The sequence below is a fragment of the Mus caroli genome, chromosome 1 (genome assembly GCF_900094665.2).
Source record: "Mus caroli chromosome 1, CAROLI_EIJ_v1.1, whole genome shotgun sequence".
In the NCBI taxonomy this organism is placed as follows: domain Eukaryota; kingdom Metazoa; phylum Chordata; class Mammalia; order Rodentia; family Muridae; genus Mus; species Mus caroli.
In genome coordinates, this window is record NC_034570.1 from 67722734 (window position 1) to 67741062 (window position 18329).

The 18329-nt window shown below is 44.8% G+C and overlaps 1 protein-coding gene across 1 annotated transcript; it reads right to left on the bottom strand.

The window, feature by feature from the left end:
• Positions 1-15164: 15164 nt before the first annotated feature.
• LOC110304464 (C-X-C chemokine receptor type 1) lies at positions 15165-17986 on the bottom strand. Its single transcript, XM_021175903.1, has 2 exons — positions 17953-17986; positions 15165-16249 (listed from the first exon to the last, which is right to left on the bottom strand). Exon 2 carries the CDS (start codon positions 16239-16241, stop codon positions 15186-15188), a length of 1056 nt encoding a protein of 351 aa, XP_021031562.1. The 5' UTR covers positions 16242-16249; positions 17953-17986; the 3' UTR covers positions 15165-15185.
• Between the last annotated feature and the right edge of the window lie 343 nt (positions 17987-18329).

Here is an 18329-nt window from a genome sequence, read left to right on the forward strand (position 1 = left end):
CAAAAAAAAAAAAAAAAAAAAAGTGTGTGCCATCACGCCCGGCTGACAGCCTGCCTTATTGACAGCTTTCCCACCCCCAGAGTCTAGCTATGTAATACAGGCTGGCCTCCACCTCTCCATCTTCCTGCCTCAGCCTCCCAAGTGCTGGAATCACAGGTTTGTGCTGCCAATTCTAGCTCTGTGTGAGTCTTGATCTTAATCTTTATTAAATAAGATGTTAACAATGGAGTTTTTTTCAGGGTAGCTTTTTTTTAGGGGACTGAGGAAGTTCATTAAGAGTCCTAGCTTGCTGAAAATGTTAAATTTTCAAATCACAAGTGGATGTTGATTCTCTTTTTCTCTGAAAGGACCTGATCTCTGGGAGCAGAGAGCCTGGTTCTTGCTGTTCACAAGTGATTCTACCACTTCCAATGTTCTGACGAAAGGCACCAATGAACTTCCCTCTCTCTCCTTGAGCCATGTGGCCAGGAATAAATCCCAGCTGATTTTATGAACACTAAAACAAATGACTATGTGTCCACAGGCACGAACAGACAGTATTGAAAGGAATGCTACTAACATACAGAGGTTCTATTCAACCCCATCTCCCATCATGCCTTAACTCTGCTCTTGTGTTTCACTGGGTTTGCTGAGAAAGGGTTATATAACCAATGACTTTTAAGACCTTTCATTTCCAAAACTGACTTTACATTGACACTGGGCTGGGGTTTGTCTGGATTCTAAGTTCTCATTAGAATTTGTGTTCTGAGAATCCTGCAAGGTAAGTCATCCTGATTTTTTTCACTGTCCACTCTTACAGTCCAGGCTTTGACCCTTGTCTAATATTGATTCTTGGTGGGAGACTAAATTTTCTGTTCAGGCGTTTTGGAGTGTTCTCTCGATCTTTAAGTGGAATACACAATTATGTTCTTTGTTGAGAAACTGGTGTGCTAGGCACCATATTCTACATTCTAATCTAGAAGTCTGGGTTCTATAAAAAGATATCTAGCACTTGAGAGGCAAAAAGCAGGGGAGTTGCTAATTCCAAACCATCAGGACCCTATCTAGAAACATAAGTAAATACAAATTAAAAGACATTTGGAACTGGAGCTAGCCCCCACGATGCTGCCTGCAGCTCAGGGAAAGCTGGGATTGTTTGTTTCTCAGCGGGAAAGAATTTCAGGATGAGTCAGTCCAAAGCAGAGCTGGGATTTTTTAAGCAAAGACTCTTTTTTCTTTTTAACAAAGATTCAAACACAGGGGGCAAACGGAGGAGAAAGTTTTAGGAAGAATCCATAGCATAGGGTTTGTGAGAAAGAACTGTTCTCAGGTGTCTTTATAGTAGCTACACACAGGACTTCAGCAGCTTCTACAGTTCCATCTCAAAGACTGCTAAAACTTCCACAAGATCCTAGGGTTGTTCCCAGGTGCACTGGACAGACTTACAGCTGATCAAATAAAAGTATTGGCTATGAGGCTTGCACAAGGCAGTTGAGGTGGACTCTTACTGTAAATGAAGTCTTGCTATGGGGTTCCCAGAAAATTCAGTTTATACCTGGGAAAGGAGTTGGGGCAAACTTGTTCATATTTTTAAATGTGCATCATTTAGCATTTCAATTTAGAGTATGGATATGTATGTGTGGTCTGTGGCGTGTATGTGTATTATACAGATGCATGCCATGAATGTAAGTGTGTTACCTATCTATACATGTTCTATGTGCTCGTGTATGTATGCTAAAGATGTGTGTTTGTGTTATGGTGTCTGTGTGTTGTACATATGCATGTGTTGTGTGTGCACAGGTATGAATGTTGTTTGTATTATGTGTTGAGAGAAGCCCCTGAAGAAATCTAGTCATTTCCGGCATGGGAAAGAGTTCTGTTGCCCAACTGAAACCTAAGAGACCACATCCGTACCTCTTCCTCGGTTCCTCGGTTCCCATTCTGTAAACAAGACTGTCTTCCTGAAAGAGCTGGCTCGGCTCCAGCTCTGAAGGTGTTGTGGGTGTGGGAAGAGTAAGCATGACCTCAGGCATGTAGCTCAGGGCGCCCCACTTTGTCACCAACTTTGAATCTCCCTCTTATCTGGAACCCAGATAGTTCTGTACTTAGTCAGCCTTTTCCCTCAACATACTCCCAGATGTCAATAAGCAAGACTTAGGCCTTGTGTGCTGTACACTACCGTGATCCAGCACCTGGGAGGTAGAGACAGGAGGGTCAGGCTTTCTATGTCATCCTGTGCCAAATAACAGGTTCAAAGTCAGCTTGAGCTACATGAGGCCCTGCCCCAAACAAAAAAAGCAATGGGGGCAAAACCACAAGACCTCAACTCTACACAAAGAACTACAGGTAGCCAAGGAATGTTGAGAGCAAGAAAAACAGTCTTCCTCGGGGAAAGAGCACACCAATTGTTTTCCAATGCCAAATGGTCAGCCCTGAAAACATACATACAGGTAATATTATATAGGCTAAGTGGGCTATATTTACATTTTTAGGAATATATGTGTATATATACACACACATATACATACATACATACATACATACATACATACATACATACTATATGTAACAACAATTAATACAAAAAGAGGCCATGAATTTAAAAGGTACCAAGGAGAATTATATGGAAGGGTTGAGGAAAAAAGAGAAAAGGGAGAATTTGAGCACTGGCTTGCAGAGGACCTGGATTCAGTTCCCAGCACCTGCAAGGCACCTTACAACCACTTATAACTCTGGCTTCATGGAAACTAAACAACTTCGCCAAGCAGTGGTGGTGCAGGCCTGAAATCCCAGCACCCAGGAGGCAGAGGCAGGCGTATCTCTGTGAGTTCAGGCCAGCTTGGTCTGCATAATGAGTTCCAGGACAGCCAAGGCTATTATATTACACAGAGGAACTCTGTCTCAGAAAAACTAAAAAACAGAGCAAAATGAATAAGAGCCGATTGGCTGCATATTTGTATAACAAAGGCCTACATGCACCCATGCTGTGTGTGGTCCTCACAAAGGCAGCCAGCCCTATGGGAATGAAGTTTAGGAGATCAAAGGAATCTGACCAGTGGAGAACACACGAAGAACCATGAAACTCCCTGCAGGGTGACAAGAACAGGGGCATCTGTTTCTGAGTCCTTGTGCATGACCATCTGTACCTGGAGGTTTGGGAAAATGCATCTAACTCAATAAAAGAGAATGAGCAGCCTTAGCTAGCTGTTGCTTAACTGTTCACTTAAACCTTTGGAAGTCGGTTTTCTCCTCCATGAACTGCAGTCTGATCAGATGGGCTCTCCTCCAGTTCCAGGGAGATGTCAGCTCTACAGCTGAGACTGCACAGACGCACCAATAAAAAAGCCGCAGTGCCTCTTGTGCACTTGAGAAGAAACATCTGTCTTTGCTCGGATGCTGGTTGTCAGTGGCTAGGTGCTCCGGGGAGGGACGCCAGTTCTCAGTATGTGGTTTCCAGGCAAATCTGACATGAGTTTTTCCCATTCCCAACCCTTTTCTCTCTCCCTCCCTCCTCTATTCCTGTGGTCTGATCTTCCCCATCTGTCAGAAGTTTCTTCTTTTAAGATAGAGAGGCCCCCAAGGAAAGGGCAAGAGCCCCTAGATTGGGGAAACATTTGTCTTTGAGTCACTAAGCACGGAAAGAGGTAATTTTTAGATAAGGTCTCACTCTTTAGCCCAAGCTACCTTTTATGTAACCTAAGCTATCCTCAAGTTCATAACCATTTTCCTGCCTCAAGACAGGAAAATTGGGATTTTCAAATGGGAGTCCCTCTACCACACCCATCGGAGAACGGGCTTTTGAAATTTTTCTCTTGCATAAAAGATCCTCTTTTTCTGAAGCTAACAATGTTACTTACCACCAACCCAGGCACTGTGAAAACCACTTTTTAATCTCATTTGATCCTCACCAAGACCTTATGACGGGAGTTTCTGTTGCCCTGTTTTACTGAGGAAAAAAATAAAAATCAAAACCACTGAAGATTGCACCTACAGTAACACAGCATCACACTAGCTGCCAGCGGGGCCTGAGCTCTGACTGCCCTGTGGTAGAGGTCTCAGTGGCGTTGTGGAATGTCCTATTTTCCTCTGTCCCCAACTGAGACCATTGATTAAGTTATTCAATTTCTCCGAAGCTGTCTCCTTAAAACGTAGTAACATGAGAAGCATCTCTCAAGACTGGGAGCAAGTACAGCAGCAGAAGAGATGTTCAGCAGGTGTGAGCACTGCCTGCGCCTGCAGGGGACCCAACTTCTGTCATCAGAATCCAACGTCCTTTCTGGTCTCCTCAGACAGCGCATGGTACATCCATGCAGGCAAAATTACTATATACATGATAGATAGATAGATAGATAGATAGATAGATAGATAGATAGATAGATAGATAGATAGATGATAGAAGGATAGATGATAGATAGATGATAGATAGATAAATAGATAGATAGATAGATAGATAGATAGATAGATAGATAGATAGATAGATAGATAGATGATAGAAGGATAGATAGATGATAGATACATAGATAGATAGATAGATAGATAGATAGATAGATAGATAGATAGATAGAAGACTTGAGAAGGGCAGGTTAGATGGTTCAGTGAGTAAAGCTTTTTTTTTTTCCTTAAATCACACATGAGTTCTATCAAGTTCTCTCATGGGACCTATATGGTAGGAGAGAACTCCTGAAAGCTGTCCTCTGGCCTCCACATAGGTACCATATTACATGCACACTCATACACACACACACACACACACACACACACACACACACACACACACCTCAGAGAACTTGCTCTCCCTCCTACCACCAGAAACTGGAATCAAATTTTCTATCAGGTTCTGGAAGCCAGGAGTGGCCCCGGTTCTGCTGCCACACACACCCCCCCAGGGCACTTGACACTTCTAGGAGGTTCCAGGAATCAGGAAGTATGAAATAGAAACTCAGACACAGTCTCCACCTGGGGCCCTCCACACCCTGCAAGGGTAGGGATCACAAGGAGAGAGGGGAAGAGAGACTATGGAGAGGAAGAACAGGAAACAGGGGGTTGAGGGGGGGCAGAGTACACCCCAAGGGCATCCGCTGAAGCCAGTGCCTTAGTGACCTAACAAGTCAGACATGGCCGCTTGTCCAAATAAACCAATTAAAATAGTCATACTAGATGATGGACAGATGGCTCAGAGGTTGAGGGTATTGACTGCTCTTCCAGAGGATCCCATCACCCACAATTCAGCTTCTGTAACTACAAGATCTGAGACCTCCACACAGACATGCATGCAAGCAAAATACCAATGCACATAAGACAGAAATCTTTTTAAAGAGCCATACTAATAGCACAAAGTATATGTATTCAGTGTAGCTACACTAGAAAGAAAAAGAGGCACAGTGACGGCCACTCCCCATCCATCTTGGTTCTGAAATAAGGTTTCAGTAGAAGAGAGATTCATAACGTAGCCAACGTTTGGGTCTGCCTACCATGGTCTCAATCCAGTCTCTACTACAAGGTGAACTGATAAATTTAAATCTTCCATAGACACAAATTTCTTCTCTTTTGGATTCCAAGATTCTTCTCTTCTTTTTTCTCTTCCCAGCATAGATTCCCAATGAAACTCTAATCTCTTAAGAGCCCTTATTTGAATAGTCTGTAAGGGGACATCCAGTAATGTCCTGGAATGTTCTGATTTCTGCCAAGCAGACCACATAAGACCACTAAAGAAGCTACCTATGCCTCACACACACACACACACACACACACACACACACACACACACACAGTTCTTTGTTTCTCTCTTTCTTTCTTCCTTTCTTGATTTTTGAGATAGGGTTTCTCTATGTAGCCGTCACTGTCCTGGAACTCACTGTGTGTGTAGGTCTGGAGTTTCTGCCTGCCTCTGCCTCCTGAGTACATTTATTTATTTATTTATTTATTTATTTATTTATTTATTTAATGTAAGTACACTGTAGCTGTCTTCAGTTACACCCCAGAAGAGGGCATCAGATCTCATTATGGATGGTTGTGAGCCACCATATGATTGCTGAGATTTGAACTCATGACCTCTGGAAGAGCAGTTGGTGCTCTTAACCGCTGAGCCATCTCTCCAGCCCTCCTGAGTACTTCTTTGTTTTTTTGGTTTTTTGTTTTGTTTTGTTTTGTTTTTTTGAGACAGGATTTCTCTGTATAGCTCTGACTGTCCTGGAACTCACTTTGTAGACCAGGCTAGCCTCGAACTCAGAAATCCGCCTGCCTCTGCCTCCCGAGTGCTGGGATTAAAGGCGTGCGCCACCTCGCCGGGTTCTGAGTACTTCTTAAGGAAGTAAACTAAGAAGACAATACTTTGTAGCCTGGCTTGTCTCTCTCTCTCTCTCTCTCTCTCTCTCTCTCTCTCTCTCTCTTGTTTTAATCTTTTTACTAATTAACACATATGTGTGATTGTTTGTGTAAATGCAGATGTGTTCAAGTGCCTAAGAAAACCAGAAGAGGGCACTAGATCCCCCAGAGCTGAAGTTGCAGGAGGTTGTCAGACAGGCATGGCTGTCTGCCATGGACCCTGGGAGCTTGGGTCCTCTGCAAGAACATCAAGTGCTCTTAACCTCTGAGCCATCTCTCCCATCCCTCAAACTCTCTGTGTGACTAAGAATGGTCTTAAACTTCTGGTCCTTTTGCCTTCATCTCCTGTACTGTGGGAAAACAGGCACACTAATTGAAACAAGGTTAAAATAGAGAATTGTTGGTTGGTTGGTTGGTTTTTTTTTTTTTTTCAGTATAGTCTATTTTGTTGTAATTTCTAATACTACTTAGAAATTTTGCTATATCAAAATTGTCTTTAAAAAGAGAGAACGATCTATAGTCCATACAGCTGAAATGCATTACCACATTGGTTATACTCTAAGAACATTCTCAGTCATAAATTTTTAAATAGTTAAGACTACAATATACTCTAAATATTACTAAGAGAATCAATACTTGTCTAGGTCTAAACTTTGTCCAAAAGAATAGTTTATGTCCTTTTTTTTTCAGTGCTGATGGAACTCAAGGCTTCACTCGTGTTAGGTAAACTTTCCATGGCTACCTTACAGCTCCAGCCCCCACCCACCCACCCACGAAGGCATTCTAAGGTCATTTCTGATGTGTAAAGGCTCTGGATATATCTTTTTGCTTTGTTTTTCATTTCTGATACTGGGTTTCTCTGTGTAGCTGCCCCGGAACTCACTCTGTAGACTAGGCAGGCCTCAAATGCAGAGATCCGCCTGCCTCTGCCTCCCCAGTGCTGGCATTAAAGTTGTGTGCCACCACTGACAGTCTTGATATATCTTTATTTACTACCTTTGGCTGGCAGTGATGTGAAGGGCGGGTTTTGAAATATCATCTCTAGTAGCCCAGGCTGGCCTCAAACTTACTCTGTGGTGAACCTGATCCTCTGCCTCCACCTCCCAATGCTAAGACTACAGGTGTGCACTACCCTGCATCCTTATGTCTTGTGTTTGTTTGAAACAAGGCCTTATGTGGCACACGCTAGCCTATAGTTTGGAATCTTCTTATGTTAACCTCCTAAGTGCCTGGATGGCAGTGTCTGGCTTCCTCTCACTTTTAATACCCATCCTGAAGAAGAATGACGATTCCAAGAGGATGAGACATTTACTATTGACATCCCCGGACACCAATTCTCTATTTTAACCTTGTTTCAATTAACAGTAATCCTTAAACTAACCACGGTGGAGTGTGCCTGTTTTCCCACAGTTCAGGAAGTGAAGGCAAAAGGGCCAGAAGTTTAAGACCATTCTTAGTCGCACAGAGAGCTTGAGGCCATCCTGGGCTGCATGCTATCTGGCTCAAAATAACATAGGGAAACAAAATTAAGCAAAGTAATCTATAAAGTGTTCCTTACATGGAAGCTCCCTGCAGGAGCATATGTTAGATGAACTAAAAGACATGTGGCCTATCCAACTACCAGAACACTTCATTGCCACAAAGGAGGCTGTAGGCGAATGTTTATTAAGATGAAGACCTCAAGCTGTGTGGTCATGGCACATGCCTTTAATCCCAGCACTCAGGAGGCAGAGGCAGGCAGATCTGTGAGTTCCAGGACAGCCAGGGCTACACAGAGGGAAAAAAAAGAGTTGAAGATTTTGTGAAGATCAGACATGTAATTCTGAGTGCCAGGGCTACAGGCATGTGCCACTATGTGTTGTTTGTGTGGTACTATGCATGAAACTGAAGGCTTCGCTCATGTTAGACACACACTCTCCCCACTGAGCAACAGTCTGGATTGTTTCATCAGGATACATAGAAGTGGAATCCAGATGAAAAGGTATAAAATTTGGGTTGAGACCGTGTCTTGGCTGAGCGTGGTTGTCAACTTGACTATGTCTGGAATAAAATCAAAGCTGCCATGCTTTGCTGAAGCATTTCTTTACTGGTGTTAGTATCTAGGTCTCTGGGATTCCAGTGTAGACTGTAGAGCAGCAGCTCTCTAGGACCTCACTAGGACTCCCGCACCAGATTGAGACTGCGAAGACATCCAGTCTCTTGGTCTTTCTGTCAGGAGACACCCTATAAGCTACTCTAATAAATCTAAAATGTAACTATATAACAATGTGTGTGTGTGTGTGAGAGAGAGAGAGAGAGAGAGAGAGAGAGAGAGAATCATTCAAACCTTCCATTCAAACCATTCAAACACCAATCTCAGTCAAACAAAGATGTTTACTGAATGCCACACCCCAAGACTGATCAAACAAGGCCACGTTCCAGTCTCAACAACTGAACTATGACATTGAGTTAAGTTCCTATAGGGTTTTTAAACCTAAAATCCACAAACATCTTTGACAAGCTATTCCATCAGCGGGATGTATAAACAGGTGATTTCCTTAGGGACATGTCTTTGTTGTACACTTATCCTGCTCCCTTTGGTTGGGGAATTCAACTGTAGCAGGGGACTTGCCTGGCCTAACACTCATGTCTGAACTTGCCAACCAGGATATCAGTTACTCACATACATGTCTCTTTCTGCCAAGTAGGAGGTCAGTTCCCAGCAAGGTCTTGGGAACTTAAACTTTACTAGACCCCCTACTCAAAATGGAAGTCTTATTTCAAAACCTTTCTTATATTGGTGCGGTGTCTCTCTTATGTTGGGGTCCATCCTGGGAGCAGTTTACAAAATCAAATACCAAAGAAGCTTATACACTGGTGCAGGAATTGCTGCTGGGTGGTTGGTTCGGGTCCAGGCTTATTGTAGATAACTATACAAAGTGGTTCTATTGACTTTTATCGTAATTGGTCTCCAAGGGCACAGCATATGTAGTCGACTTGTAATCAACTTGGACATGAGAAAGTTTTCTAGTAACAGAAGAAATAACATATGAGAAAGTTTCCTTACTAACAGTACAAAGTGGCAGGCTAGTCAAGTAACAATTACCTAGGCCTTAACATTCCATCTAGATCTTAATATTTTACCTAGGGGTGTGTGTGTGTGTGTGTGTGTGTGTGTGTGTGTGTGTGTTCTAAACACCTTGTGTGTGTGAAGCATATTACTAAGCTCATTATTTGCCAGGTGTTTGGTCTTCTCTATTTTCCTGGCTCTGATGCTGGGGATGCAGAAGTGACCACAACCCTGTTCTTTCTGAGGTATACACAGTGTTGACAGCAAAAACTAAACATAACTGTAGTGTCAGGTCATAGGGAGTGCTATGCAGCTGAGGACAAACTTGAACTCTTCATGATATTGCTCCCACCTCCTAGATACTGGGCCTATAGAGGTTTCTCACTCTGCCTGGTTTATACAGTGCTGAGATTTGAACTCAGGGCTTTGTGCACGCTAGGCTATCAACCACCTGACCAGTTGAGCCACATCCCAGCCCCCTTTCAGCCTCTCTGAAGCCCTCTTCCTCTTTCAGTCCCTTGGGTATTAACATTCTCCACATTGCTCTCTCTTTTATCTTTCTGTTGTTTTCCACCCACCCTGGTAGCTTTCATGATCTACCAATATTCTAATAATGAGCCCAAGCTTGCCAAATCTTTCCCAGGCTTTCAGAGCTAACTTCCCCTATTTATTGGGCATATCTATGTGTACCCCATACTGTAGGAAAAAGCAGCCTTTTCCTACAGACATGTCCTCTTTCTTTTTTTTTCTTTCTCTTTTTTTTTTTTTTTTTTTAAGATTTATTATTTATTATGTATACAGTGCTCTGCCTGCAGGCCAGAAGAGGGCACCAGATCTCATTATAGATGGTTAGGAACCACCATGTGGTTGCGGGGAGTTGAACTCCAGACCTCTTGAAGAGCAGCCTGTGTTCTTAACTTCTGAGCCATCTCTCCAGTCCCTTCTCTCTCTCTCTCTCTCTCCCTCCCTCCCTCCCTCCCTCCCTCTCTCTCTCTCCCTTTCCTTCTGTCTGTCTCTCTTTCTTTCTTTCTTTCTTTCTTTCTTTCTTTCTTTCTTTCTTTCTTTCTTTCTTCCTTTTTGAGACAAGTTTTCTCTGTGTCCTAGAATGTGCTCTGTAGACCAGGCTGGCCTCAAACTCAGAGATCCACCTGCCTCTGCCTCCTGAGTGCTGGGATTAAAGGTGTGTGCCATCATCATTCAGTCTTTTCTTTTTTCTTTTCTTTTCTTCCTTTCTTCCTCCTCCTCCTCTTTCTTTCTTTCTTTCTTTCTTTCTTTCTTTCTTTCTTTCTTTCTTTCTTTCTTTCTTTCTTTTTGAAACAGTGTGTCTTAGGGTTTCATTGCTATGAAGAGACACCATGACCAAGGCAACTCTTATAAATGACAACATTTAACTGGGGCTGGCTTACAGTTTTAGAGGTTCGTTATCATCATGGTGGGAAGCATGGCAGGATCCAGGCAGACATAGCACTGGAGAAGGAGCTGAGAGTTCTACATTTTGATCTGAAGGCAGCCAGGAGGCTCTCTTCTGCACTGGGCAGAGCTTGAGCATAAGACCTCAAAACCCACCCCCAAAGTGAGGTACTCCCTCCAACAAGGCCATACCTACTCCAACAGGCCAAACCTTCTAATAGGGTCATGTCTTGTGGACCAAGCATATTCAAACCACCACATAGGGTCTCTCTATATAGCCCTGGTGGGCCTCAAACTCACAGAGATCCTCCTGCTTCTGCCTCCTACGTGCTAGGATTAAATTTGCACACCACTCATTCAACAATAACATGTCCCCTTCCAATCAGTAACCCAGGCTGTAGACTGAAGACTCCTTTCTGACTCCCCTCCCTCCCTCCCTGCTCCATTTCCTATTCAACTGATAGCTAAGTCCTATTGGTCTCCTCTCGAAGATCTCCTTCTAACAGGCAAAAGGTTTCTCCATCTTGTCTTAGCTAAAGCCATCTTTGATTTAAACTGAAGCAGACCCTTCCTTTTTGTCCCCTGCCATGAAAAGTCCCGTAAAAAAGCACCCTGCCTTGTTCTAGAACCTCGGTTGAAATACCCCAGCTAACCGCATGTTCTTAGCTCTTGTTAGCCTGCTAGCTTGCTTCCCCCTGCAACCAGGATGTAGTTTTTCTGTGTTGTCTTTAAAAACTCACTGTAGTGTGCATTCTGGGCTGCTCTGTGAGGATTTCTCTCCATGAAGTCGCAAGCCAGCTTAATACAGACTCTCAATTCGAACTTTGGTCCTGCTGAGTAGTGTTTGGGTCTCTACCTCAAACACTCTGAGTTCGCCCTCTCCTTCCACCACACTGTCAGTGGTTTGTCCACACCCTCCCCCATGTCTGCTGCCACCTCCTAACAGGATCCCAAGACCTGTCTCTAAGCTCCAGTAACAGCCAGCTGACTTCATTACGTATGCCTTAGGCTCAACCCAGGCTATGGTGTAAACTTTATCAAAGCACTGAGTGCCCTTCAAGGTTTGGCCTGCTGGTTGAGGCTGTGTCCTATCTTTCTCACCTTTGCTTATGCCCTGAAGGATTTCTTAGATCTCCCCTAATCCAGCCCCAGCAGTCCCACACAGTAAATCTTCAGTGTAGTTCCTAATCTGAGAAAGCACTCTTGACATGTCAGCTGGAATTATTTCTATAAGCAATAGAGTTCGATTTGTGTAGGGAAACCAAGCTAGAACAAACATCCTCTCTCCCCATCAACTCAGACCCATCTCGTGGGCTTGAGCCCCTGACTCAGATCTGTTGGGCTTGAACCCCAAGTCCTCTTCTGCTAACCCACCTGGACAACCTCCAGTGAGCCAAGCCAAGTAGCCTCTGTCCTGCCTCTGAAAATGTGTCTGAGGTATTCCAAAAGGGATGATGACCCTACATCTGATGGTTTGTATATGCTTGACCCAGGGAGTGGCACTATTAGAAGGTGTGGCCTTGTTGGAGTAGGTGTGTCTCAATGGGTGTGGGCTTTCAGACCCTCATCCTAGCTGCCTGGAAGTCAGTCTTCCACTAGCAGCCTGCTAATGAAGATGTAGATCTCTCAGCTCCTCCTGCACCATGTCTGCCTGGACACTATGCTCCCACCTTGATGATAATAGACTGAACCTCTGAACCTGTAAGCCAGCCCCAATTAAATGTTGTCCTTATAAGAGTTGCCTTGGTCATGGTGTCTGTTCACAGCAGTAAAACCCTAACTAAGACAGGACCCATGAGGTCTTTCACTTACAGTCATCCCTGGATTTGTTCCATCTCTGACTTTCTCACCCCATCCATATGCCTCTCTCTAGTCTCAACCTGGTCCAAGCCCACACTGGGCTCTCCCTACCTCCAACCCTCACCAGGTCCCGCACCTTACTCTCCCTCCCTAGTCTCCCTATTACTGACACTTAATTTTCCCTGACCTTACCTTATGCCAAGCTCTCACCCCAGCCCTGTACCCATCCCCAGACTTACTCCAACCTTGGTCCCTGATCCCAGGCTCAGCCTCGACTGCAGTCCCATCTGGAAGCTCAGCCTCAGGCCATCCTTGTGTCTTCCCCACTAGACACGGTCCAGTACCTTCTTTCGCTTTACACTAGCAAGAGGTTCTGCTTCTACTGTTGGCAATCAAGAAGCCCAACACTTCAGCACTCCCCGCAAACCCTTCCACACAGCTAAAAATGGAATGAAGCTGACCACGGAGGACCACAAGGAGGAGTGGAGCATGGTGACGAGGAAGGGTGAAAGGAAGGCATAAACTGGCGCCCTTTAATGACCTCTGCTCATTCTGTAAGTATTTCCTGAGCACTTCAAGGGCTCCAGGCATTACATCCAATACCAGGATGGAAAGCAGACTAGACAGGCTTCTGCCTTTGTTCAGAGAAAACAGATGGATAATGACAATTTTTTAAAGATTTATTTATTTTATGGATATGAGTACACTGTAGCTGTCTTCAGACACACCAGGAAAGGGTATCAGAGCCCACTACAGATGGTTGTGAGCCACCATGTGGTTGCTGGGGATTGAACTCAGGACCTCTGGAAGAGCAGACAATGCCCTTAACCTCTGAGCCATCTCTCCAGCCCTTTGAAAAAATATTTTTAGATTTGTAAATTATATGTGTATGGTTGCTTTGCTTGAACATATGTCTACATATTGTGTGCATGTCTACCGGCTGCAGAAGTCAGAAGATGGCACTGGATCCCCCTGGAACCTAAGTTACAGATGATTGTGATTCACCAAGTGGGTGCTGGGAATCAAAGCGGGGCCCTCTGAAAGAGCAGCAAGTTATCTTAACCACCAAGCATTCTCTCCATTCCCAAATGTAATTTCCCAAAGTCATTTGGCAGGGGTGGGGGTGGTTAGGAAGTTAACTTAATACAATGTAAAGGAAACAAGCCAGGTCCCCCTAGAGGGACAATGGTTATACATCGAGATAAGGCTGAAGTCACACATGTTCACATATGAGGGACAAAGGGGAACGTTTGACCCATGAGAGACAATGGTGAGCATGGAGTTAGAGCCTACTGAGGCTGCACCTGCAGAGATTGTTCCAGTAAAGCCACTAGCCCACACCCAGTTTATGAGGAGGGAGGGCTACCCCTGTTCTGCTGTAGGAACACCAGCTACTCCACACACACCTTTTATTCTGGCACCCCCATGGACAGACATGAGACAGAAGTTGTATTGGAAACATCTGCCTGCCCAGATGATTGACAGCATACTTGGGTTTATAAAGTTACTGTTGCTCCATGTCAAACTGGAAGTGCCAAGAGGGCAAAAGTTACAGCTGCTGGTCTTGCTCCATCCTTGGCTCAGCTGACACCCAACACACACACATCACCCTCAGTCAGTGACACCGGTCACGGGGTAGAGGGGATTCTCATGCACTAGGCCTGGCTTCCCAAATACCCTCTGTCCACTCATGACACCTAAAGGGAAGAAACACTTCAGCTCCATCACAAGGCTGCCTGGTGGTTTGATGCTTCCATAGCACCCGACCGATGTCCTCAGCGGACATTGCAACATTCCTCAAGATGGAAAAAACAATCTCATGAGCTCAGATCACAGGACAGAAAGCTCCCAGACAGCCTGCTGGCCTGTGCTGAGCAGTCCAGGTGGTGCTCCAAAGAGAGAACCCAGCCCATAAGGGCTAATGTTAGATGCAAGTCCCAGTTCTTTGTTCTAATGGTGGGTCAGGCTACAGGTGTGACCATGATAATTACCCAGATCACAAGTCAAAGATGTATATGTTCAATAGAAATGGTGAAGTGTTATTCCTCATGGAAGTATAAAGTTCTTGGAGGGCCATCAGCAAGCACCTCCTCGGAAAGCTGGTGTGGGCCCTACAAACAGTAGTTACTAACTTCTCCTGATCTTGTCTCCTCCCTCACCAAAGCAGATAGTATCTGCCCATAGCCATAGTACACACACACACACACACCACATACAGACAGACATACACAGTACATACAGATACACGCATATACTACACATACATACATACACACCGCACACACAGATACAGCACACATAAATAAGTACACTTACCATACACACATACTCATACTACACATACACTCACACACACCACACACACACATATACCATGCATACATACATATACACACACATACACCACATATATATATATATATACATACATATATACACACACATACACATACACACACAGCACACACACATACACCACACATACATACATACACACCACACATATACCACACATACACACACACATACACACAACACATGCACACACTCACACAGCACATTGGCACAATAGTTATCCTTCTCTTTGAGGGCAAGCGATCACTTTCCGGTAATTCTCAGAGGTTTAATAAATAGCGGTGAGAGATGTATGAAAGGCAACACGGCGGTGTGTCAAAACCTCCTTGCGAACGAGGCCATGGTTAGCAAGGATCTTGAGGAATTCATGGCGAAAATTTTGGCCAACAAAGGCATAGATGACAGGGTTAAGACAACTATGAGAAAAGCCCAGGATTTCAGTAATATACAGGGCCTGGTCAATGTCATTGCGGCGTTCGCAAGTATCTTCAATCAAATGGGCTCCTAAGAGAGTGTCTGAGAGCAGAACCAGATTGTAGGGCAGACAACAAAGCAAGAAGACCAACACAACAGCAAAGATCACCCCCATGGCCCGGTGTTTCTGCCTCATGTGGGTCTTAAAGAGCATGCGCAGTGTGAGCCCGTAGCAGACCAGCATGGTGAGCAGTGGCAGGAGGAAGCCAAATATGTGGGACAGACCCCGCAAGGTCATCCGAAAATCTGTTGTGGCTTCACCCAGGACTTCATAGCAGACTGTACCAGAACGGAATGGTTTATATGCCTGGCGGAAGATAGCAAAAGGCAGAGACAGAATCAAAGATAGACCCCAGATGCCCATGCACACGAATTTAACCAAGTAGCGCTTTCGGGCCAGCGTATGGGTGGCATGGACGATGGCCAGGTATCGGTCCACACTGATGCAGGCCAGCAGCAGAATACCACTGAAGAAGTTGACTTCCTTCAGGAGTGAGACCATCTTGCACAGGGGTGTGCCAAAAATCCAGCCCTTCAATTTGGAGACAGCCAAGAAGGGCAGGGTCAATGAAAAGAGTAGGTCGGCGATGGCTAGGTTCAGCACGTAGACATCCATGACGGATCGAGTCCTTCGCCTGTATAAGATAACTAGCATCACCAGCGAGTTTCCCAGCAAGCTCAGAAGGGACACCAGTGCATAAAAGACAACTAAAGCCTGCCTGTTGGTTATTGGAACTCTCTTACAGGGGGTGAAATAATCTCCAGTGGGCAGCATTCCCGTGATATTTCCAAATTCTTTCTCAAAGTCACCCTCAGGATTAGTCCAGATGAAATATTCAGCCTCGGCCATTGTTTGATCTAGGTGAAAGGTAAGAAAAAGAGATAGGATTTAGTAACCAAATTCAAGTGTTGTGAGAGTTGAGGGGGTAGTATTGGCTTCTCTGTTGCCTTGACAACCGAAGTTCACCCCCTTTGCCTTCAACTTGAACTTTGGTAGAAGTTAGCTTCCTAATGCTGTCAAAGTCCTTGGACAGTCAGTCTGAGTATAGAATAAAACCCATGGGAGATACCTTTGCCTTCAGTTGGCTCTACAGTTCTCAACTCTATGCCCAGCTCTTCCTTGTCTCCTCTTAACCATCTTTTTCCTCAGCCACACCCCTGGGTTCAGATGCAGTCACCAGGTTGTTCTTACACTCAGGGAAGAGCCATCACACAGCAAATGGAAGGAGGCAAGGTGTATCTGGGCGTCCCCTCCAACCTTATGTCTTATATGTGCCCCCTCATTATTGTTTGCCATTTTTGTAAAGACTTATTATTTTTCATTGCTTTTATTTATGTATATGTGCATATGGACTTGTCTGTGTGTCTATATGTAGAGGTCAGAAGAAGGCATCTGATCCCTTGGAACTGGAGCTACCAGGAGTAGCGAGCTGCCCAAAGCGGGTGCTAGGAATCAAACCCTCAGGAGCACTCCATGCTCCTAACCACTGAGCTATCTCCCCAGCCCCTTGTTTGCCTTTCTTAAAATCTACCTGGAGAAAGAGGCGATAACTTCAGATTACATTACACTGTACTCTGCGCCTTGCCTTCTGATGAGATTGTCTCCGGCTTTCACAGTTGTAAACATCATGTCAAAAGCACACAGAAGAGGCCAAAGCGATGATCCAGTGAGTAAAGGTGCCTGCGTGCTGCCAAGCCGAAAACCTGAACTTGATCCCCAGAGCCCACATGGTAGAAGGAAAGAACTACCTCATGTAGCTTATTCTCTGGCCTCCACACCTAAGCTCACACACACATTAAGTGTGAAATAGAAAAATTTTAAATGCATGTCAGGGGTTGGTGAGATACCTCGGCAGAGCTTGTCACACAAGCCTGACACCTTGAGTTTGCTCCCAGAATCCATGATGGGAGGAGGAAACCAGCTCCTTAAAATCATCCTCTAGCCTCTGGCCTCTGTATATAGTCCTGCACACGCGAGCACACACACACACACACGTACACGCACACACACACATACGAGAGCACACGCACACCTCTACCCAACACCAGGGCTCTGCAATCTGGAAGTATTTAGAAGTTAACTAAATTTAAGATGAGCATACTGTTACCTAATGCCCACTCTCAATGGCTACCTTACCTGGGGCCTTTAATCCCCAAAGATTTCCATTTATCAACTGCAAATTGTGGGAAAACAGGGAGCTCTCCCAGGCTTCCAGGCCTTGGATTCTATGGCAAGGGCAACCACATCCCTACCCCTTGGGATGCTCTCAGTGCCAGAGTTTGCATCTTCACAGAAGATGAAGGTTAGAGAGAAGCAATCAACACTGAAGGAAAATGTTCACCTCAGCCACATAACAGGAGAGCAATAAAAAGCAATGGCTGAGGGGAGGGGGGCTGTGACCGTAAGCAGAGTTGCATACCTACACACAGTGAGGGGACAAGAAACCATTTATCAGAAATCCCTTAGTCCCACAGAAACTAGTGAGTTTTCTAAAATAAAGTTGGACCAAGCCTTCCTACCCCAACAAATGGACTGACACACAGCTGACACAGGCTCCTACCTGAGGCACCAGCTGGGTATGTTCCTTGTATGCGGGAGGAGCCTGCAGCTCAGGAAACAGAATGATCGAACAACCGAAGGGACTGGATGAATAAAAGAAAAAGAGGGAGAAACCACACCTCCCCTTAGAGCCCCACCCACATCTGCATTTGGGTACAGATGAAGTCATGGGACCCGGCAGTATCAGAGATTCCGTGAGTTCCATAGGCATAGCAAGGTGACGCTGCAGTTAAGGGTGTTCTCTCTAATTCCTTCCCTCTATAGATGATCACTTCTACCATCTTCAGTCTCTTGAATTTACCCGCACGTGCCATCCCTAAGTTTCCTAATAGATTACCTTGAAAAGTTTCTAACTTCCCAAGGGGAATAAGAAAGGGG

Coding starts and splice junctions, on each gene's coding strand:
- LOC110304464 (XM_021175903.1), bottom strand. CDS start 16,241: ATGGCCGAGGCTGAATATTTCATCTGGACTAATCCTGAGGGTGACTTT.